The 25,184-nt window shown below is 38.7% G+C and overlaps 1 protein-coding gene across 1 annotated transcript in view; it reads left to right on the top strand.

Annotated features, from left to right (window-relative positions):
• FHOD3 (formin homology 2 domain containing 3) overlaps positions 1–25,184 on the top strand; it is a 285,174-nt gene that overhangs the window by 108,379 nt on the left and 151,611 nt on the right. Inside the window, exon 4 of the mRNA XM_032237770.1 lies at positions 14,396–14,463. Within this exon, the coding sequence (XP_032093661.1) occupies positions 14,396–14,463 (68 nt within the window). The remainder of the gene's footprint in view (positions 1–14,395; positions 14,464–25,184) is intronic.

The raw sequence follows: 25,184 nt of genomic DNA, 5'->3' as shown, positions 1-25,184 counted from the left end.
TGCCCCCGCCCATCCAAAATCCATAGCGCCAAAGTGAGGTGAGTTGAATAATGGCGCTGTCTGAGGCGGCACTCCTGGGGCAACAGCAGGTGGCAATGGTCGTAATGGATGGGGCTGAGATCACAAGTCCAGAAGCCCAGAGGCTGCGATTAGAAAGAGCCAAAAGTCGAGTAAGAGGAGGCCCCGTAGCAGCGAGGGCAAAGTGGAGGAGAGGCCATGCCGAAGGGAAGGCCAAGTCGAATAGAAAAGGAGGGGCGGCGGCGGTGGCAGATAGAGCCAGCTGCCCAGTCTCGCCCAGCACTGTCACAGGCTGACCATCCTCTCCATGGGGCGATGATAGTCCGGCATAGATCCAGGGGCTCCCCACGGTCGAAAAAATGAGGCTGAAAGACGCCACGACTGCCGAAAACACCGCCGTCTGCACAGTGTCGCCATGCTCGCTGCCAAGCAGTATGAGAGCCACCGTGGGCGGCCGCACCGACCGGGAGCCGCTCGAAAGTGGCAACTCCCCAGATAACTGCCTTTTCGGGTCCCCTGAATCATGATCTTCTACAGGGACCCCTTCCCGCATAGTCTCCAGGCTAGTTTCGTAGGGTTTCCAACGCTTTTCGCCTACCGAAGCCAGAGCGAAAGAGCCTGGCGGCCATTCTCGTCTCGCATATGCACAAATCTAAACTAAACTTTCCCATTTTCTGTCGTCAGTCTTCATAGGATTATTTTTAATCGTTTGATCATTCTCAAACCCATTATCTCTGCTTTAATACAACCAATGATGGGTAGCCCATTGCCTCTGGTCCATTGTTGAACTTCCCTCAGCATTACAATGATTTTTATAATTTTTATAATATTCAAACCTCTATGGAACAAAAGTTTCACAGCAATGGCAGGTGCAACTGAGTAAAGAAAATTTCACCTTTTTTAAAAAAAAACTGCAATGTGTACAAAACACAATAAAAGAGGCATGGATTTCATCAATCAGTTATACCTGCATTTTGTATTTTTTTTCTTTTTTTTTTCCTTTTTTTTTCTTATTTTCTTTTTCTTTTTTTTTTCTTTTAAAATATTTTTATTCATTTTTTCATTTTCATTTTCATTTTATATAATCACATATATACTGTGCAAGATTGAGGCCATATAACATTAAGCAATAAACATAACTCTTCTTTTATTCCAAAGTACAAAACCAACATAACACTTCAACCCTCCATACACCCTTTCTTTCTCCCCCCTCCAACTTTCCTTTCTCCCCTTCAACATTCCCCTCTTCTACTTCCCCTCCCCCTCTAACATTCCTTTCTCCCCCTCCCTTCCATCTCACCCTCCTTCCATTCCCCTCTCACTCCCTCTCTGCCCCTCCCTCTTCTTTCCCTCTACTCCTCACTTCGGTGTATTTCTACTATTCATCAATGTATTCGGCTTCTTATTTTATACTAAAATTAAAAGAAAAAGAAAAGCAACAGTATACAAGTGCGTTCTTATTGTTTTAAAAATTGACATAAACTATATTTCCCCCCTCCCCCCCCCTATGATCCCCCCTCCCTTTCCCCCTCCCGACTTCCCAGATCCCATACCCGGTATAACTTTTTATCAAACACAGTCTGGAGTATATTAGAACCAAGTAAGTTAAAAGTTAAAAGAAAAAAAAAAGAGTAAAAGAAAAGAAGAATAAGAAAGAAAAAAAGTCAATAAACTCTCTGCTTTGAGCTCAGCTTCTTATCACTACAAAAAGTTAAACAGTCCTAATCTCAATTAATTAATTACTTGCAGGTTTTCAGACTATGTTAAAACCAAGTAAGTTAACCAAGTAGAATTCTTCTCTAGCTAGAGGCCTTATCTCTTTATCTAAATATCTGTCTGTTTCCAAACCCTTAATTTGTCCCTTTTATGCCTCCTTCCTCTATGACACAATTTAAACACATCTCGAATTTTTCTCTCGATTTCCTCTTCCAGCTCTTCTCGTCCCTGCCTCTGTCCGTATCCATATACATATATATACACATACACACACACACACACACACACACACACACACACACACACACATACATATATATATATATACACACACACACACACATATACATACACATACATATGTTTTATATTCATCCGTGTTCCTCTCATATATGCTCCGCCTAGATCTCCTGCAAACTCCCTGGATGTATCCTTCCAAACAGTATATTCAGATAACAATTTTTACAAACATCAATAAAGTTTCCATCTCAAAATAAGCTCTCATTCGACCTCTACTACCCTGCCGTCTACACCACACCTCCCAACTCCATCCGAACTGAGCCGCGATCCAGAAAAATCACCACGATCTCCGCCCTCCTCACCCTGGAAAATAAGTCATCAGTAATTTGTATAAAAATTCAAAATTATCCATCAAGTCTTTTTAGATCCCATACAATATATCTTCCAAAGAGATCAGCATCAGTTCTTTCAGCCTTAATGTCTCTTCATCGATATACAACTATACCATTTTATGCAAAACAAAAGTCACAAAATATTGACCTAGTTCAAAGTTAAACAAATATTTTGGATCAGTTAATTTAGTATAATTTTCTTACAGAGAAGTTATATCGTTTTTGAGCTGTTTGATATGGCAAGATGTTTACTTTCTCTTTTATAATGGTTTCGTAGATATCTCCTTAATCAATGGCTGATAATCATAGATGTTGCTGCGATCCACCTTATTTTCCATTCGTCTGGGAGCACGGCTAGGTCCTTGTTCTCTGGTCTTCTGCTCTTCCGGGAGGGGAAAGCAATACTTCCTGTCTTGTGATTGTGTGTTTTGTTGTTTCTCTTGTCCTTCTCTTTGTCTTTCTCCGGGTCCAGGTGGTTCAGGATGTCCCGCCTTTAGGGTCTTATAATAAAAATCTCGGGCTTCCCATACAGAGTTGAGACTATATTTTTGCTCACGAAATGTAATTATAATACCAAATGGCGCATCCCATCTATACTGTATTTGACGATTTCTGAGTTCTTTAACTAAAAAGGCATAGTCTCTCCTAGCTCTTAACATTTGGGGTGGTATTTCCTTGAAAACAATCAAGTCCTGTCTGTCAATTCGCAGCCTGGTATTATAAAACTCTTGTAATATCGCATTTCTGGATTCTCTTGTAGCAAAATATATAACTACATCTCTCGGAAGCTGTCTCTGTTTCGCCACCCACGAATTTTTTGGATCTGCCAATCAAAGTTGAGTCCCGGACTTCCCACCAAACGACTGAAAGCCTCTGAAAAAATCTGTTTCAAGTTCTCCTGTTCGTTTTCACGCAATCCCCTAACTCTTAATGCAAGCTCCATCTTTTTGTAGTTTGTCATAACAAGTTGTTTTTCTGCGTTTTCAACTTTCTGTTGCAGCAATTCAATTTTAGATGTCAGGTTGGTGTTGGCTTCCTCCAGGAGTTCCAACTTATCTTCCATTCCAGCAACATAATCTGTCAAAACAGTTACAAGTCCTACCATATCCTCCTTTGTTTGAGCAATCTTGGTATCAAGCTTATCACATAAGTCTGTAATAAGTTGCTTCATCTCCTCTCTAAATTCTTTAAGAGTCTCGAAAAGAAATTCTTTCATTAACAAATCTCCAGTAGGGGGCGTAGAAGGTAAGGGCTGCGACTTTGTAGCAAATACCTGAGATGTATTGCTAAGAGAACGTCTCGCCAACTTTGATTTTGGTGCCATTATAGAAAGGAAGCAAACAAAGTCTCTGCTCGCATTGATTTCAGATAATATAATTTCAGTAAATTTTTAGAGGTTGATAAGAAAAGATCTTCAAGGGGGCTAATTAAATTGTGAGAAATTATTCCTTTGATTCTGTGCCAGGAAGTTGGAGATATATCGTTATAGCAAATGCGGAAGCTAAAAAGTTGCCATTTTAAAAACAATTAAACAAAGGAGTTTTTTATAACATTGAAGCTGGTATTTTGATAGAAAAAAAAATAAAGAAAAGTTCACAGGTTTGGTCTCTGCTCGTATTTATTTTCAATGGCTTAGTTTCAAAAGAATGTCCTGGGGTGGGGGGGTTCCTCACCTTGAGCTGAAAAAAAAACAGCTGAGAAGATCTGGCCGGAGTAAATGACTCAGCTTAAGGCGATCCTCCTTCTCCGTTTACAGCCAAAAAAAAAAAAAAAAAATTGCAAACTACAAAGAAGGATCTAGCCGCCTGGGTCCCTCCCTGCTTTTTTCTTGCCTGAAAAAAGAGATATCTATAGATGTTAAGTAGATATACGAACCAGAACTCTGGGGGCAGCTCAGTTAAGCTGCCGACGACGGCGACCCCTCCCCCGGAAGTCAGTTATACCTGCATTTTGAAGCCAATAGTTATGACTACACATTCCCAGTTATTACTAGGATGTGAATTTCTGTGATGTCATATTTTTTCTGAAAAATTTGAATTTATAAGTAAGTTAAAACATGTTTTAGAGTAATCTAGTGAAAATTAGATGCTTTTTATTTTGTTAAGTTTGACATTTTAACTTTTTAAAAGTGTTATGCCATATTTCTGCTTAATTTTGTAACAAATATTTTTGCCATATTTTGGTCATTGGCAACCCTCCTGAAAAGCCAGCAAAGTAAATGAGAATTTGCCTGTTTTCTTTTCTTTTTCTTATTTGCTACCTTATTTGCTTATTTGCTACTCAAGGAAAAGTCTGTGTGTGTGTGTGTGTGTGTGTGTGTGTATGTTTCTGTGTGTGTGTTTCTGTGTGTGTGTGTGTGACACACACACAGAGAAAAAGAGAAAGATCTATAAAACAAAATACGGAAACATAATCATTTGAAAGTATTTGAAAAATAAAATCCCCAGAGTCAATATATCTGTTTATAATTGTCTAAAACATCTCCCAAATTAATTAGAATTTTCCAAAGGTACTTAATAATAAATGTCTTGTATAATGCATGAATTAAATAGAAGTGCTTCAAGTTAGCTAAGAACCAAGGACTATCATTTAAAGAACTAAGAAATACTTGGAAGTAATCCACATTTTAATAACAGAATAACAGCATTGGAGGGATCCTTGGAGGTCATCTAGTCCAACCCCCTGCTCAAGCAGGGTCCAGAAAAGGGGCTGTCCAATTCTTAAAAATCTCAATTGATGGAGCACCCACAGCAACCGAAGGCAAATTTTTCCACTGGAAAAATGTGGTGCTCCCATTTGCAAACCAGTAGTGAAGGTAAGTTGATTTCACCCCTGGATGTAGCCCCATTGACGTTTGAAGTCCCATGTTAATTTTGATCTGTCAAGCAGTTACAAATCCATCTAGTGGTGGTGCTGTCTAGCCTACTTTTTTTTTTTTTTTAGTTGACCAAGAAATAGGTTTATCAAATGCCTTACTGAAATCCAAGCATATTGTGCTGGTTCACTAATTTAGTCACTTTGTTGAAGAATGAAATAAGATTTGTTTGACATGATCTGATTTTGATGAATTCATGTTGGCTTCAGGTTATAATTTTGTTTCTAGATGTTAACAGATTTGTTGCTTGATTTCTAGGCTCTTCCCAAGAATTGATATCAGGCTCATTGGTCTATAGCACGGGTAGTCAACCTTTTTATATCTACCGCCCACTTTTGTATCTCTGTTAGTAGTAAAATTTTATAACCGCCCACCAGTTCCACAATAATGGTGATTTTATGAAAACCTAATGAAAATTTTTAAATAATGCTATGAATTTTTTTTTTTAAGTCAATTAAATTTTAAAAAAAGAAAGTGCTTCAGTATCGGATAAAACTCCTACTGCCCACCATGAAAGCTGGAACGTCCACTGGAAAGCTAGCGGTTGGGACCAGGTTGATTACCACTGGTCTATAGTTTCCTGGATGAGTTTTCCCCCCTTTTTTGAAGATAGGAGCAACATCATATAACACAAAACATAACATCATATAACCCCCTGAATTTTAAACCCTGGAAAAAATCTTATATTTTATCATTTTTTAGCATAAAAGATAGGGCTTTGTATGTATTTATTGAGACGATGTATCGATCTCTCCCTCCCCCCATGTCAAATATTCAGTTATTTTAGACCTAAGGATATCTGAAACTACAGGGTTTTCTAAGCTTCTGGTCAAGTCCTCGGAGTAAAAAAACTTGAGGTAGGAACAACAGGTCTATATTCACAGCTCTTACTGTGATTTCTTTTAAGTTTAACATAATGTGTCATCCTATTCAAAGAGCTGAGGTGGCATAGTGGTTAAATGCAGCACTGCAGGCTACTTCAGTTCTGCAGTTCGGCTGTTCAAATCTCACCGGCTCAAGGTTGACTCAGCCTTCCATCCTTCCGAGGTGGGTAAAATGAGAACCCAGATTGTTGTTGGGGGCAATATGCTGACTCTGTAAACCGCTTAGAGAGGGCTGAACGCCCTATGAAGCGGTACATAAGTCTAACTGCTATTGCTATTGCTATGAAAATATGGTTTACCAATTTAAAAAGTTGAATTCATTCATTAGACTAAGACTAAAACAGATCTTAATGTTAAGGATGAATTATGTTGTCATCTCAATTTCTTCAGTTCAGCTATGTTCTATGAGGCAATTCTAATACCAATACAATATTACATAAGATTACATAAATAAGCACAGAAAGTCATGGGTTATTTTATTTTATTCTTAATTGTGGAGCAGGCCTTAATATATACTAGAAGCAGAATAAAAGGCTTATACATCATTTCCTTGTAGGATTTCCCTTTATGATATTGGAAGTTTGAATACCTGGACAAAGCTTAATGTTCTTTCAAGCCATTGATCCATGTTATATATAAAATTGTTAAATGAAATTCTGAGAGAGATTTCCAATTCACACCCATAAAAACACATAAGGTAGTCTGCGACTTACAATAGTTCATTTAGTGACCATTCAAAGTTACAGCAGCAGTGAAAAATGTGACATATAACCATTTTCATATGACCATTGCAGCATCCCCATGATCATGTGATCAAAATTCAGATGCTTGGCAACTGACTCATATTTATGGCGATTGCAGTGTTCTGGAATCAGGCATGTGATCACCTTTTGCAACCTGATAAGCAAAGTCATGAAACTACTTAAAACTTGGTTACTAACTTATCTACTGCAGTGATTCATTTAGCAACTATTGCAAGAAAGGTTGTAAATTGAGGCAAGATTACAGAAATTTTGGGTTCAGTTGTGGTCATAAGTCAAAGACTACCTTTTTTATTCTACAGACTGATTATAATGTCAACGTCAAGTGGCATTGGCTGCCTATATTTATATTATTCAGTTCTACTGCATCACAATATTTTTTCCAGCTATCTGAATACAACAGTTATAAGCTAAATAATATAATTTAGTCATAAGATTATAAATATATGTAATTACCACTGCATGAACGAATAATATGGATATGGATGTATTTTGCATAAGATTTGAAGTATCACTCAGAAAACATTTGTAGGCGATGACCAGGCTGAGCCCTAGGGAGGGGTCAAACACATCATCAATCATGAGTCCTTAACATCCACAAGAGATTTTAAGTCCAGTCCATCTTGAATTCCTTTCTATTTTTAACTACAGCTAATTTCCCTTGACTGACAGTCATTCAGATTCTTGTAGAGAAGTAAACTTACAATAGATCTTTATGCTCATTTGAACTGCCTGAATCTCCTGGTTTCCCTAATGCATGACATTCATTTGAATTACTCTCCTTAATCAAATAATAATAATTTTGAGTTCTGGAATGCTGAAACCATGCCCAGGAATCTTGCAACCAATTTTCAACAAATGATGCAACAAATGCAGATTCTGACTCAACAAGGCATTCCTCTGGGACTACAACCACCTGTGTTACCCTGTGGCCAGATTAAAAAATGTTTACTACTGGTTCTGTGAGCATGGCTTGGTGGGTGTGGCAGGGGAAGGATACTGTAACATCTCCATTCCCACCCCACTCCAGGGGAAGGATATTGTAAAATCTCTATTCCCTCCACACTCCAGGGGAAGTTTACTGCAAAATCCCCATTTCCTCCCGATCAGCTGGGACTCCGGAGGCAGAGGGGGGATAGGGCCAGTCAGAGGTATTTACAGGTTCTCCAAACTACTCAAAATTTCCACTACCGGTTCTCCAGAAGTGGTCAGAACTTGCTAAATGTCACCTCGGGGGTTACCCATCCAAGCAGAACTACCAGTACCTGCCACACTCATCCCCAAGTCTGTCAGTTGCCTACCACAAGGGCTGATCCTGCCAATCAGAATTCCCTGACCAATGAGGTCCACAGCATGCCTCCTCTTGTCAACAGCAGTGGGGCAGACCAGAGAAGGTTCCCCATGTAGCCTAGACCCATCTCATGTAGAGCTTTAAAGGTGGTAAACCAACACCTCAAATTTCACCCAAACAAATTGCACTTGCAGAAATACCGGTATAATATGTACTACTTTAGGGGCTCCAAAAACGGTGCAGCAGTTGTATTTTCTCAATGCTCTTCAAGGGTAGCTACCTTGGGTGCACTTCCAAATCAGAATTACTTGGGGGGAGGGGGAAAAGACCTGTAAGATGAATGTTTCTCCAAGATGAAATTTGTTATGTGGAAATAATTTAAGATATCTGGATATCCTTTAATGCAGAGTTAGATCAGCCTCTAGTGGCCTTTATGGAAAATATTTTACAAAAGCTTTTTTTATTGCAATCTAAGTATATTCTGAAAATTTATCTTGGGTTTATTTTCCTTCAGAACTGAAGCTTAGTTGTAGTAAATGTATTCAATGGATGGCCTCAGATAACATTTTATAGCTTTCCTGTCAAGTATTGGGTGGGGGGAGAACAGCTGCACTGAAAATAATGCATTTTTTTCATCTGTCTCCTACATTTAAAAAGTGAGAACTTCGCATAAAGTCAAAAATAAACATCCTGATTCTCAGTTTATTGAACATTGTTTCTTATTTCTTTTTCCTTGGCCTAATTTTATTAATAAATGTCTACTTTTGTATTCAGGTTTCTTTGTGAAATTTTAGAGACCTGAGATATCCATCCAGGAGAAGAAAGAGTTCTTAGATATGTATTGATATATTTAAATGCATATAATGTCAGACTCGCAACCACTCTTTCTAGTTAGAAACTAGAACCTGAATTTACCTTTTGCAAGAAGGATTTCTTATCAAGGAAATAGATTGATCAGGGGCAGCAATTTAACATTGATAAGATAATTTTGTGTTAGAACATTAAATACCTATATTGATTGAGTTTAATTTTAAATTAGAAACTTGTGCATTCAATTACCATGTTTCCCCCAAAATATGACAGGGCCTTATTATTTTTTTACATAGAAAATATGGCCTAGGGCTTATTATAGGGGAGGGCTTATTGTTTTGGGGTTGCCGGATGGCTGCTCCCTTGCGAACTGGCTCCCGAAGAGCCGGGCACAGCCTCGGGCGAAGCAGCCATGAGGTGACCAAGCTCATGAGCAACCACCCGGCAAACCCTCTCTCCAGCCGAGCAGAGCGCCATTCACTGAACTAGGGGTATCCCTAAGGCGCCAAGTCAAGTGGCGCTCTGCCCTCTCCCCAGCTCCTGCGGCTTGGCACATTAGGGATACCCCCTAGGTCAGTGCATGGAGCTGGGCCCAGCTGGAGAGGGGGTTTGCTGGGTGGTTGCTCATGGTCACCTCATGGCTGCTTTGCCCCTGAAGCTATGCCTGGCTCTTCGGGAGCCAGTTTGCAAGGGAGCAGCCGCCCGGCAACTCTTCCCTCCAGCCAGGCAGAACACCACTCCCCAACCTAGTGGTATCACAAAGGCGCCAATGTGAGCACCTTTCTCCCCCTGCGGCTTGGCGGCTTCAGGATACCGCTATGTCGGTAAGCAGTGCTCTGCATAGCCAGAGGGGGTGGGGTTGTCCAGGGGATTTTTTTTTTTTTTAAATATATTTTATTCAATTTTCACATTCCATTTGCAATCATTTATATACAGGGTATTTACTATAAGAAAAGAAAAAAAAGAAAAAGGGAATAAAACGAACAAGTAAAAAGGAAACACAACTCATCATTCACAACCCCACCTAACCCTTTCATCCTCCATACACCCCATCTACCCCCTCCAACTTTCCTTTCTCCCTCTAACACTCCCCTCCTACTTCCCTTTCCCCTCAAACCTTCCTTCTCCCCTTACTCCCCGGACACCCTCCTTACGTTCCCCTTACTCCTTCCTTACTCCTCCCTCTTCTTTCCCTCTACCTCCCTCCTTGGTGTATGCCTTTATTCGAGTGTTGTTTGATCTGATAAAAGTAAAATGAACCAAGGAGAAAAAAAAAATAAAAAAAAAGAAAAAAAAAAAGAACCACCGTATATAAATACATTCTTGTTATTAAGACTATGTTAACACCCCCCCACCCCACCCCCCACAATCCCCATCCCTAATCCTCCCGACTTCCCAGGGCCCACACCTGGCACTACCTTCTGTCTAAAATATCTTGTATACATATGGATTAAAAAATAAAAGTAATATATCAAAAGAAAAAAAAAAGGCAGAGAAAAAAAAAAGGAGAAAAGAAAAGAGAAAAGAGAAAAAAAGAAAAAAAAAGGAAAAAAAAGAAACCACTCTTTGCGTTGATCTCAGCCCCCCATCTTTATCTATGCTTAAATAGTATAAATCATTCTATCTATATTTTATTCTCGTCTCTTACTTCTTTGCTATTTACCCCAACCTTCTGTAGATTCTCCCGTTCCTCTTCCTAAACCTCATGATCCCTTCCAATAAAATTTAAGCAACGTGGTTCATGCCATATATTCAAATATAACTTTACAGACAAGTAATCAAACTTTCCCTTCTAGTAAAATTTAAACAGCGTAAATGATCTTTCTTTACCCCCTTTTCAAATAGTAATTCAAAATAATCTAACCAAACTTCCCCTTCTTAGTAAAGTTAAGCAGCGTAGATCAGATATTACTTTACACAGGAATCAATTTCTATCTTAAGATAATTCCAACCGACTTCCTCTTCTAATAGGATTTAAATAACTTAGTTCATTCCACATGCATTTTACCCTCATCCCTCACTTGTCTGATATTTACCACTATCAAATTTATACTAGCATTTGTTTAAAATATAACTCAGAGCGATTTAAGTAGCATGGATCATTCCACATATTCAAATAATACTTTCAGCAAGAGTCAGTTAACCTTCTATTTTAAGGTAGTCCCTTCTAACAAAGTTTAAACAGCATAAATCATTCCGCATTCTTTTTACACTTATCTTAAGATAATCCCAAGCGGCTTTCTGTTCTAATAAGCTTTAAACAACGTAAATTTTACCCTCATCCCTTGCTTGTCTGATGTTTACCACAAATAACGTAGTTCATTCCACATGCATTTTACCCTCATCCCTTACTTGTCTGATATTTACCACTATCAAATTTATACTAGCATTTGTTTAAAATGTAACTCAGAGCGATTTCAACCAACTTTCCCTTCAAATAAAAGTTAAATAGCATGGATCATATTCAAATAATACTTTCAGCAAGAGTCAGTTAACCTTCTATTTTAAAATAGTCCCATCTAACAAAGTTTAAACAACATAAATCATTCCGCATTCTTTTTACATTTATCTTAAGATAATCCCAACCGGCTTTCTGTTCTAATAAGCTTTAAACAACGTAAATTTTACCCTCATCCCTTGCTTGCCTGATGTTTACCACTATCAAATTTATGCTAACGTTAATTTAAAATCTAGCTCAAAGTAGTTTCACCCAGCTTTCCCTTCTGATAAAAATTAGTCCGCTTTTTCTACCGGAGGTCTCAAACCCCCATTCAGTCCTCAACTTTAGCAAGCATTTTGAAGTGTCTAAATTCTCGATCTCCGTTTTTCTGCTTCTCCGAGGGAGGAGGGGCTACCCCCTCCATCTTGCAGCCACATGGCCAGCCGCTTGCCTTCTCCTTCCGCTTGTCTCTCCTCTCTTCCAAGCGCGTCAGGAAGTCCCGCCTTCAGAATCCTACAATAGAAATCTTGAGCCTCCGAAACAGAGTTAAGACGAAATCTTTGATTCTCAAATGTAACCGTGATACCGGCAGGGGCCTCCCATCTGTATCGAATCTGTTGACTCCTAAGATCCTTAGTTAAAAAGGTGTAGTCCCTTCTTGCCTTCAGCATCTGAAAAGGAATATCTTTGAAAACAATCAGGTCCTGGCCGTCAACTCGGAAACTGTTATTATGAAACTTTTGCACAATCGCATTTCTAGATTCTTTTGTAGAGAAATGTATAATTATGTCCCTCGGGAGCTGTCGCTGTTCCGCTATCAATGAGTTCTGGCGAGCTTGCAATTTTTAACTGCGACACATCATGGCGTCTCAAAATACCTCTAAGATTTCATTTCAGATTCTTTTTTCCGCATGTAGAGGGCTTTTTGACTCTTATCAAAGGCTGGAAAGAAAACTGGATCATCTGATTTTAAAATATGAAGTAAAAACTGAGATCGTTGAATGTTTAAATGTTCCTAAAATACAAATGGAAAATGTGAGAAATGGTGTCTGGTCTTTCTCAGAGGAAGAAAGGAGGGGGGGAGCTATAAAGAAGACTCATTTAAAGAGACAGAGTGCAGGAGGAATGGAAAATCCACCCTTGAGAATTAAAGTTAATTTGGAAAATTTTACAAGCCCAGGACAACATTATTATTTCATCACTGACATTCAGAGTCCAAAGGTGCGAAAATATTTTTGTCTGGATTTGCTTATGAAAACATTTGGCAAATTTATTCAACGCGTGGCAATTGATTTGAGAAGATTTTGCTATTGGAGAGACACTGGCTGACAGATGGAAGAACGTAATTTAAAATTAGCTAAATCTGATTACCTTAATGTGTAATAGATATAGCTGAATAATGACTGATATGGATAGTAATATATATAATTTGGAACTGGCTGATAGATTGAAGAATACAATTGAAAACTAGCTAAACCTAATTGCTTTTTTTTGTAACAGATATAGTTGAATAATAATTGATATTGATAGTAATGTATATAATGTGGAGTTGATATGATAACTAACAATTGGATATGAGAAAACATCTTTAGATTATACATAAAGAGTATTAACTACAATAATTATCACTATTAAAAAAACTAAATAAAATACATACAATCAAATGTTAATCAATACTGGGAAAATGTTATGATATATGACATAATTAAATATTATGGATGTCCAGCTAAAATAGGACATGAGGATTTGATGATAATAGAGGATTCTACAAATAAGTAAATGAATTGTCAGCATGTGTTATGGATTAATTCTTTAGCATAGCTAAGGAATAGCTATGGTTAAATAACCATAGGTAATTAAAACTGGAGGTATAATGATGTTGATATGGTAAATATACGAGTTAAGATATTTGAATTAATATGAGCTAATGGAAGAGAAGCACCAAAGCATGTTGTAACCAGTTGATATACTTCTTTTTTTTTTCATAATAGACACCTGTGTTTTGTTTTGTTTTCCTGCCTTGTCTCTTGTCGTTTTTGTCTTTTTTTGTATTATTTTTATTTTTTATTTTTATTTTTATTTTTTATTTGCCCTTTTTTTATTTTTTCTTTTCCCACCGGTGTGGGCAGGTATTGTTCAAGATTATTACTTTTATTAATATTTCTAAATAATAATTACAGTTAAATGAAAATGGATATATAATAATGCTTGAGTTAATATGAGTTATGTTGGTTGACTGTGGAGGAGATGTACCAAAACTTATCTGTAATTGATTGATACATTTTCTACAGATGTAAAGAAAGATGCTGTACCTGTTTTAAATTAAAATTAAAAAACATTTATTAAAAAAAGAAGAAGAAGAAGGCAGCTGGAAAGGTTATAAATGATGATCCCAGGATAGTACAACTGTCATAAATACATTGTAACTTCCAAAGGTCCAAGAGACTACAACAAATGGTTGTGGTCTCCATAGCTATACAATACAGGGTTTTTTTCTCATTAAATATAACTTCCCAGATTGTATCACAATATTTTTTGGAAATATTTTCACTTGGTAAACTGTTGGCTTAATGGTAAAAAATATGCTAAAGTTAAGTTAAAGTAAGTTAAAATTCATACTGTCAGGATTTATAAAATTTGAAAAATAAACTTTTAAAACATATTTAATAATGTTGCTATAGGAAATTATTTATATTATATGTAAATGATTAATGCATTGAGATATCCTATTACTACTCCCAAATTACTCTTTTAGATTAGAGATATGGCACAGAATTTCTCAATCCAATCTGGCTCTGAGTTTGTTTTTCTTTATTCTTTATTATTATTGCCCCTTTTTTACATATACATGGTATTACATGTTATATAAACATTGCCATAGGGAAGGGGGGATATTTTTTTCCTAAACAACAGGCTCCTCAACTGATTACAAATAATCAGATAATTTTTAAACATTTTGTCCTTTCAGAGAAATTGTACAACTCAAATGGACGGGAGTTAAGGCGGGCCCTCTTCTCCTTGAAACAGATATTTCAAGTAAGTGAACATTACCTCTTTATACAAATTTTGTTTCTTCAGAAACTAATGTATTTCATTATTATTGCTGGGGGAGAGTTATTATTATTATTTTGCCACAGCAGGTAATAGAGTAAACCTCTAGGCTTAATATACTTTTATCCAATTTATTTTATTATTTATTACTATTACTTCTTAATGTCTTTCTCAAACCACACTTAGGATAATTCATAGAAAGTTCCAAAGAAGCTTCAGAGTAATTCCTGAGGAAGCAAGGGCATCTGCAAAAAGGCCAGATGAGCAATCAATATAGCAGCCACAACTAGGCAGTTAAAATCTATCCCATTTTATGTGTCATGTGCAAGAAGATTTTTCATCATGGGGTCATACCAGTATCTTAACTTTTTTGAGTCCGCTTCAACAAGGAAAATAAATTCAGTGAAAAAAACCTTCATATATTCTTAACATAAATAGGAAACTTCTTAATTTTATTTACTATGTAGTGTGGAAATGTGAAAAAGTGTGAAAGGACTAATGAGATGGAATTTACAAAGAGCGAAATTTCTTTATTGTGTCACAATATAAAAATCAGAATCATCACAATTTTTAAATAAATGAATAATATTTCTATTACTTTACAATGCCATTATGTTGCAAAGTTACTCCTTTCATGCACAAAAGCAGATAGAGCCTTTGGATTTTATTACCCATTTCTATGCAATACTGTTGAATCATAACATCTTGTTTATGTCATGACAAGTTGTGCATAAAACTCAAAAATGGCTGATTTGTGATATATGAATCATAAACACATATGCATGCATGCATACATACATACAATACTTACAGTACATACGTCTAAAGTGTTTTTAATTTTTATAGATAATATGAGCAAAACCAAAGTTATAAGAATTACAAAACTATACACTTGAACTATATACTTCGGCCACTGAATCCAAGTTTCCATTCAGTACAGGAACACCAGCCAAAAATTCCAGATAGATGGACATCTCTATGCAGACACATCACCATCTTGAATGAGACTGATACCTGTAGTATCATCTGCAAACTTTAGTGCTTTAAAAGAGAGATCTCTATAGATGCAATCATTGATATATAGATAAAAGAGCAATAGAGAGAATATACAGCCCTGAGGAGGTATTTACCCAGATATTAGATGTAATTTTCCTTAGCTTCACCTTGCTTCCTATCTGTCAAAAAGCTTATAATCCACCTACAGACACAGTTAGTTGAGTTGGTTTAGGTGTCGAACTCAAGGACTGCAGACCAGATCCGGCCTGCAGGGTGCCTAATCCGGCCCGCGGGGCTGGCCTAGAAATATCAAACAACCATCCCAATTTGGTCGCAATTTGGGAGTCCTCCTGGACCCTCAGCTGACTTTTGAACACCACTTGTCGGCTGTGACCAGGGGGGCATTTGCCCAGGTTCGCCTGATGCACCAGTTGCGTCCCTACCTGAACCGGGAGGCCCTCACAACAGTCACTCGCGCCCTTGTGACCTCTAGACTGGGCTACTGCAACGTGCTCTACATGGGGCAGCCCTTGAAGAGCATTCGGCGACTTCAGCTTGTCCAGAATGCAGCCACGCAAGCGATCGTGGGTGCACCTCGGTTCACCCACGCAACACCTATCCTCTGCGAGCTGCACTGGCTGCCTATTGGTCTCCAGATACGTTTCAAGGCGCTAGTCGTCACTTATAAAGCCCTTCATGGTATTGGACCTGGATACTTGAGAGACCGCCTGCTGCCAATTACCTCCACTAGACCGATTAGATCCCACAGATTAGGCCTCCTCCGAATTCCATCCGCCAGCCAGTGTCGACTGGCGACTACCCGGAGGAGAGCCTTCTCTGTGGCTGCTCCGACCCTCTGGAACAAACTCCCTATGGACATTCGAACCCTCACCACCCTCCAGGCCTTCCACAAAGCCCTTAAAACCTGGCTGTTCCGACAGGCCTGGGGCTAAAGAACTGTTGCCCCCATCTCGAATTGGTATGACTGTTGTGTGTTTTAAATTATGTATTGTTTTATGTCGTTTAATTTTTTGTTTGTATCCCCCTTCCCTGGTTGAGTTGTGAGCCGCCCTGAGTCCCCTTCGGGGGGAAAGGGCAGCATATAAATAAAATCAACATTCAACATACATGGTGCCTCTGGTGGCTAAAACGTTCCCTTTGGAACGAGCTCCCTGTGGAGATTCGTACCCTCTCCACCGTCCAAGCCTTCCGCACAGCCCTAAAGAACTGGCTCGCCCGTCAGGCCTGGGGATAAGGATAATTGCCCCTCCCGAATGTTGTATGGATGTTGCCTACTATTTTTAGTATATGTCTCTATTTTGTTGTCTGTATCCCCCCTTCCTAGTTTTATGTGAGCCGCCCTGAGTCCCCTCAGGGAAAAGGGCGGCCTACAAATTCTAATAAAACTAAACTAAACTAAACTAAAACAGGGCAATACAGCTCCCTATGACTTGTTTTTGGCCTCCTGCAGCACTCTGCTGGCCAAAAAGAGGCTGAAAAACAACCCAAAACTAGCCTGAAATAGACAGCATAGCCAGTTTTCGCCTGGCAGAGTGCTTCAGGAGGCCCTGGAAGGCAAAAACAAGGTGCAGGGGGCTGCGCACAGACCCCCTGCACCCCGTTTTGGCCAGCAGGGTGCTGCAGGAGGCATCTGTTTATTTAAGATGAGGAAGGTAACAATAGATGACAGTAATCTTCTTTCAAACCTATAGATCGGATCATCTGCCAGTTGACAATTCTCTTCAGTAAAGAAGGGAGGTCTATGGTAGCCAATGATGTTTATCATTGTTGCTTGTTCATTAGCTGAGAACTGGTTTCTCAACTGTTTCCTCGTGGAAAAATAAATGTAAAGGGAATCTTGCAAAATAAAATAATATAAAACTATCGGACTCTGAAAGCATTTTTCTCCTAGACATCTGTGCATGATTACCTATCAAGCCTGTCTACCAACTAGAAGTCAAGGGCAGGCCACCAAAACAGAGTTGGCAAGACATCATCAACAGAGATATGTAAGCTACGGGCCTGCACCCTTTGATGACCGTGCAAAGTGGTGTTCAATGATCCGAAAAGTGGAGCTTGTACTTGTGGGAATAAGCTAGGAAGAAGATCTGTGCATGATTCTCTTCTGAGTTTCAATATTGTAATTTTCATTCCACAACCTCTGTATGGGCTCTGTTTTCTCACATTAGCCACCCTTGTTCCTGGAAAAGTTGACAAGCAAATAGCTCCAGCAAATTACTTCCTTAACAACCTGTCTATGGAGGTTCCCAGGCATCCAGGTCATAGTTGTCCCAAAGGTGCTTTTTCAAGAGGCAATTTGACTTTCATGTTTTTCTCTGAAAACATTTCGCTTCTCATCCAAGAAGCTTCTTCATCTTCTTAAATGAGAAACAAAATATCTTCAAAGAAAAACATGAAAGTCTAGTTGCTTCTTGAAAAAGCATCTTTGGCTTCCTTAAGGACAGTTATTATAAGATTACAGTAACAGACTCTTGCAAGTTTTCTCCTTTTATGTTCAAGAGAACTAGGGAAGGTTAAGTCAGAGATGCTTTCCCAAATTATAGTACTGCTTTAGATTTCTTTTCTCTGACCATTGTCTTGTCTCATTCTCCTGTTTGTCAAAATTATCACTACTGCCCATTCCAACAACTAATTAAAAATAGAGGAGACTAATCTGTAGGTCAATTGTAGGCATGCTGTTGAATCAGGTGGAACAGACTCACATTTCTTGAGAAGTCTATTTCACTATCAATGCAAAATCATTTAAGAGTTATGCAGTTATTCATCCAGTTCTAAATCTACCAGAACACTGTATCTCCCCTACATTTAACTACCATATGTTATCTACAAGAATGTGTAATGAGATAGCTCTTGAAACATATTAGCAAACTCAAGAAAAATATATCTATCCACAACATTCAGCTAAACTAATTAGGAGATAATTAAAAGAGACAAGATTATTCCAACCCAAATGAATTATTCAGAAAACTATTCTTGCTCCTCCTTGCTTGACCCATTGTATTTTCCTCTCCAGATAAAGGACATTAATTCCCTGTTTTGGGATTAAAATACATAACAGGATGGGCAAAGAAAAAGTAAGTTAAGATACCAATACAAATGAAGCTGGCAGGGGACTTACAAGCATCTCATCAATTAATAATTGCAGTGCATGTAAAAAAAGAACATTGCATTGATCAGTTTTCCTGAAATAGCTTAAAACTGATGATATGTATCAGTTTAGCTGTTTCTTGCTTAATTGTGGTTGCAAAATTTCTGGGTTGCAGAATTTTTGAGTTCTGTAACAAAATGTCCTGTGAGATTAAAATGCTCTGCTATTTCTTTGTTCTTATTTGTATCCATTAATCATTTTGTGAAAAGTCTGACCTGTTCATCCTATAAAGAATCCAGAGACACAGTGCTGGCAGATAACCATTAAGGCTTGCAGCCTTGCCTGTTTTCATCTTTTTAATAGCATCTGGTATTTCAAAAGCAGTTATAGGATCATTTATACATTGTTTTTGCACCTGTGAAAGCTTCATTAGTTATTTTAAAAGATACTCATATACATTTTTTGTAAGTTTATGTCCTTTTTCTTATATGAATTTGAGTAGATATTATAAAATGAATTTTTGATACAGAAGTTATCTGTCAATATTGTCTTGCCCTCCTGGATTTTACCAATCGTTACCTTTTCTCTTTCTTTTCTTAATCTATATGTCAATAATCTTCCTAGTTTATTTGAAAACTCATAATGTCTTTGTTTCACATAGTTAAATTTTATTTACATTTCCAGAATGGTCAACATAGTGTAGAATGGTGAATCTTTTTGTAAATGTGTGCCAAAGCCCACAATGCAGCGCCCCCTGTACATTTGTGTGTGAGACACACACACACACACTATACGGAGGGGAGTTTTTACCCTCCCCAGGTTTCAGAGGTTTTCCTTGAGCCACAGGGATGGCGAAAACAGCCTCCCCCAGGCTCCGGAGGCTCTCCAGAGGCCAAAACATGCCTGTTTCCAAGCTTTTGGAAGTCCTGCTTTTCGTCCTCCCCAGACTCCGGAGGCTTTCCTGAAGCCTGGAAAATGGCCTTCCCCGGCCCTCTGGAAGGCCGAAAATCAGCTGGCCAGCGCACGCATGCGTGCTAGAGCTGACGGCTCGCGTGCCAGCAGATATGGCTCTGTGTGCTACCTGTGGCACAGGTGCCATAAGTTCACTATCACAGGTGTAGAGCTTCCTCCGAAAGGACTGCGGGCAATCAGGCCCTTTTATCCCTTTCTCAGGTGACCAGCCCAACCTGGCCCATGCACACCAACACAGGGACTTACAGGCTTTAATTAGAAAAATTATGACCATTAAGATAAACTCAAACAACACAATAATTTAAAACATGCACCCTTATGGTGAGCAATGATGTGGAAGCTGTTGTCTCATAAAAATGTCATCTGCAAGCCCACTGAGGCCTAAGGAGTCTTTCTCTCATGGCAGCCAGGATACAGTCTTTAGGCTGAGGCTTAGCCATGTTTTCTTCCTTGTGGTGACAATCTCTTTCTTAGGGAATGCAGCCTCATTTCCACATAATATTTTTGTTCTAGTTCTTCCCTCTCAGTCCTTTTATCCCCAGCTGCTTGAATCTATTGTCCTACTTCCAGCATTCTGATTTAACTCCCCTTGCTGGGGATTATGTTTCCCAGAAATCTCCTTCAGGGGCTCTTCCTATCCTAAATCAATGACCAAGGCCCCAACCACGAGGGAACCCGCTAATGGAGGAGGCTACATAATAGTTGGCATAATAATTTAATTTGTATAATTTTAGAGTTTGTTGGTTCTTCTGTAAGTCATATTTTTTTTCATTTTAAATTCCTCCAATATCTTTTGCATCTTTTCTTGATTTTTTTCTTTTCTAAGCAATTGTATTTGATTAAATAACCTCTCATAATGACTTTGCTCGCTTGCCAAATAATCGTTAAATGTATCTTTATCCAAATTGTTGTTAAATATTCATTCAGTTTCTCTTTGTAGTTTTTAAAAATCTTCTGTAGAATAGTCTCATTTCAATCTCCATATAAACTCTATTCCTTCTTCTAAGCATCAGAAGAACTATATAATGATGCGGAAATCTTAGAAGCAAAATATCCACTTTTGAAATTTTATTAGCATAGTTCTTGAAGATCTGTATCATATCAATTACTGAAAAGAATTTATGTCTTTATGAAAAAAAAGGTTTACTCTCTTGAGCTTTTCAAAGACTGTTTGGCATTCCATGGACCTTTAGAAGGGTTTCCCAGTTTGGGTTTTCTCTCCCCTCTTGTTTTGAGCAGATTGGTTAATGGTACTGCGATTTGAGAAAAAAAGCAGGAATGAACACTCTGTAAAAGTTTGTGAAGTCTAGAAAGCTCTGCAGCTGTTTATGGGTGCATGGTGCCTCCCAATCTAGTATCACACCTACTTTTCTGGATCCATTTTTACTATCTCATGAGAGATTGGTACCCCAGGTAATCAAGTTTAGATTGATGAAACTCACATTTGGAGAGTTTAATGTATAAATTGGTTGCTAGAAGCTTTTCCAAAACAGCTTTCACCAGTTTTGTGTGTTCATCCATGGTTTCTGTGTAAATTAGAATGTTATCTAGGTAAACCAAGACTCCCTTAAACAGGTGTTTGGGTAGCACCTCGTTAATTAGTTGCATAAACATGGCGATGCCCCTTGTAAACTGAATGGAAGGAATTAGAAGTAACCTAGTGACCAATTGAAAGCATTTTTCCACTTGTCACCCACACTTGGTAATATGCTTCTTTTAGGTCCAACTTGGCAGTTCTGACTAGATCATAAAACAAATCAGTTCAATATTCTAATCAGGCTCAAATTCTCCTACTTTAAACATATTATGCAAAGACCTAACCCACTGGAGAAGACTAATGCTGAGAAAGGTGGAAGAAAAGAGGATAGTCAGCACCTGAACTAAGTTACAATAGCAGTATATCCACAATCAAAAGATTAGGTTAGGAACACAACAACATGGTCACTAAGAGTCAGCAATGATTTGATAACACACTATTGCTAAATGCCCTGAGAAGGCAGCTTGTGACCGCTATATTTACATGGATTCAAAATTATATTTTCTTATATGAAAAAGATAAGTGAATTGACTTGATTCATCCTTCTCACTTTCTTCTATCCCCAGCAATCAGTTCCAATTCATTCTTAGTAAATTTTGTTCTGTTTCAAATGAAGCCTGTTCCATTAGCAGCATTTTCTGGTTGGCTAGCCCTCAGCCCTGGAATTAAGTCAGGAAGGGGCCTTGGAGGAGACTTATGGAAAATATTGTCTCAACCAGTGGAAGTTAAATCAGAATGCTGGGGAATAGGATGACAGTCAAGCAGCTCAGAAAAAATGGATTCAGAGGGTGGGAAAAGGACAATGCTACTACAAGGAAAGAGGAGGGATTGCTTCAGAGAGAGAGAGAGATTGTCACCTCAGGGAAGAAAATAGCTACATTAACCTAGAGATTGTATTCTAGCTGCTACAAGAAGTAAACTCCATAGGCCTTTAATTGGGCCTGCAGATGATGTGTTTAGGAGACAACAGGATTGGTGAGGGACTACGTGGCATAAAAAGGATAGTCTTGGGACACTTAGCTGGAGCAACATTCTTAATCATAAGGATTAATGTTTTATATTATTATGTAGTTTAATCTGATTTTAAGGACCACTATTTTAATGTGCTGCTGTGTTATTGTTTAAATGTCTATTGCATTTGGTGTTTATTGTTGATTTTGTTTTAATGAATATTATTTCTAATCAAAGCTAAAGTGTCTTCACTGTGTTGGTATTCCAGAGCTAATGTGTTGGTCATCTGGGGAAGGAATAGAAAGGTCCAATAGCTAGCAATCCCTTTGGGAGAAATGCTACACACAAACAAAAGTTATAAGCACTTTGAAAGAACAGATCCCTATACTCGCTGCTATGAAATTCCGGTTTCTTCCTGATTACATGTACTTGTCTCATTAGATGTAGCAGAAATGGCATGTAATAGGCACTAGCTGCTTAAACATTCTGTCTGAAGATATCTAGGAAGCAATCTTTTTCTGCTGGGGCACTCGTATTCTGGAACATAATTCCTCCTGATGCCATGATTTCAATGCTTTTAAGACAATCCTCAAAGTTTGGTTCTTTTAACAGGCTTGGGGATGCAAGTATAGGTTGCTAATCCATTCTCCCATAGTCCTTTTTATCCATTTAAATTGTTTAATTTTTATCATACTTTTTATTGTTTTATTGTGTATTATTTAAGTCATATATGTGAGATAAGTGATTATATAAATTTAATAAAGAAATAGAAGAGACAATGTGAATTTTTCAAAATCCAAAAGTGAAAACAAGTTTGTATTCTTAAAATCTTAAAAACATGTGATGTGTTAGGTAAGCGCCCCGTTGGGAGAGTGAGTACGTTCAGCAAAGCATTGTGAGAGTTGTGTTGGAGAACACACAAACCAGCATACAGAGACACTGCAGATTAAATAGACTTTTACTTTTGTGGAAATAGAGGTATCAGAGTCCATCAAACAGTCCAAGTCGTACACGGATAAGACAGTCAGTCATCAATGTCTTTCAGTTAAGGGATAATCCAAATAACATAGTCCAGTAACATATAATCAGTTCGGTACTCAAAGTTTGCTAACAGTTACAAAATTTACAATAGCTCATGGGACTTTCTAACAGCCAATTTCCAAAACACTCAGATCAGATCAGCCCAGCATCTAATGAAACAGAGAGCTAACAGTCATTCTGGCTCCCTCTTATGGCTGCTTGAGGAAAACAGCAACCAATCACATTTTACAGTATGGTTTAAAGAAACAGGTACAACATTGTCACATGATTTATATATTGGCAACCCAACCGTTAGATTATATTCCTAACATGATGTCTCAGCTGTTAAAGACCTGAGTGCTACATGACAGGGTGAGCTCTCATTACTTGCCACATTCCTCCCCAGCTAGCAATTCGAAAGCATGGAAATGCAAGTAGATTAAATAGATGTCACTTTGGTGGGAAGGTAACAATTATCTGTGCACCTCAGCATATAATCATGTTTTGTCTTCAGACAAAGCTGGGTCCCTCAGCTAAGAGCACCAACCTCTAGAGTTGGAAACTACTGGATAGGGGGAACCTTTACTTTCGTTCTTAAAATCAGAATATATTTACCAAAACTGCTATATTTGAAATGCAAAAATTTAGATGGTTTTCTTTTATCTCCCTGCTTTCATTTTGTTGTAATTTGTTGCCAGATACAAGAGTTCCAATCTAAAATGGTGCAGTTCTTTCTCACAATATTTCTTCATTGCGTAGCTGTCACTTTCTACATTTTAATCAATCTGAAAATGAGAAAAGAAATTACCATATTTTTGGAGTATAATAAGATGCACCCTAATTTTTGGGTAGGAAAACAGGAAAAAAAGTTTCTGCTTCTGCCTACCAGCATTCATTGGTAGTAATCTGGCTAGTGTCCTTGCAGCAAACAGCAAATGGCCTAGCAAGGTTCAGCAACCTGATTCAGGAGGAGCAGCTGATTGAAGGGTGGAATACCCACAACCAGCTGTTCTAGGTTGCAGGGATTGCCACAGACCATCACTGCCTGTGTGCCTCGCATTTTCTGGTGGTTCCAGGTGATGGAGATCCTCACTTCCACTCAGATTTTGATAATGAGCAGTACAGATTTTTTTTTAGCCATTTACAACAAACCCTATCACCCTACATGGATTTAATTGAAGTGTTTGGGGTGGGGGATGATTTTCACGGGGACAAGACGGACTTGGCTGCTTGAAGAAGCTGGCCCAGCACTGGTGGCACTTGGGATCACTGAAGCCCTCTTGGAGGGGCACCTGCCGTGGGGACCCAGGCCCTTCCGTACAAAGGCATTTACAATAACAATGCGTTGGTTAACATTGCCTCCCACAACCATTTCCTCCTCTCCTTAAATCCTCTCTCCTCTACATGAGCTAAACTTTTGTGGCATAAAACTTAAATCAGGTGCTCTTGTGAGGTGGCGTGCAAGCTCCTTGGGAGTGGCAAGGATAAGCTTGGCGTTTCCTCTCTCTCAACCCCCTTCCTCTTTCCCCCCCCTTTCCCCAACCTGCCTGTGATTTTAGCTCATGGCTTCTTATCTTTGCTTTTCTTCCGCCTGCCTCATTCTGTAAGCTGGAGTCCTGAGGAAGTACGGCAGAAACACGTGAAAGTGAGATGTAAAAAACCAAAACAAATGCTGAGTTTCAGCCAGTAGAAGCTTGGTAGCAGGGTTGCCGAGGAACCAGAGGGTGCAAATCCGAGGGGAAGAAGGTGGCTGTTTTCCTCCTTAAGGGGTCCCTTTCCCTGGATTCATAGGGAATCACTTGTCTCTGCAAGGTCTCTTGTCCCCTTTGTTTCTCCCTTCCCCCACTTTTGTGAGGATTGTAGTGCCCTTGGGAAGGTGATCAGGCTTTTAAAATGTTAGGAAAGGAGGAAGGAGAAAAAGGGCTTTTCGGGCAGTGGTTTTCAGCAGTTCCAAGCACGGCTTTCTTTCCCAGTTACTCAGAGGCTTTTGTGTATGCTGCCCTCCTCCTCCTGCAAATGAGAGGTGCCTCAGAGGCCCTAAATTTCTCAGGACTCTAGATTGGGAAGTTAAGAACCTGAAATGGGGTACAATCAAGCTTGATTCAAAAGCTTTGGCTTTGG

The sequence above is a fragment of the Thamnophis elegans genome, chromosome Z, assembly GCF_009769535.1.
Source record: "Thamnophis elegans isolate rThaEle1 chromosome Z, rThaEle1.pri, whole genome shotgun sequence".
Classification (NCBI taxonomy): Eukaryota; Metazoa; Chordata; class Lepidosauria; order Squamata; family Colubridae; genus Thamnophis; species Thamnophis elegans.
Note: the sequence above shows the minus strand (reverse complement) of the source record. Positions and strands in the feature narration are given on the sequence as shown.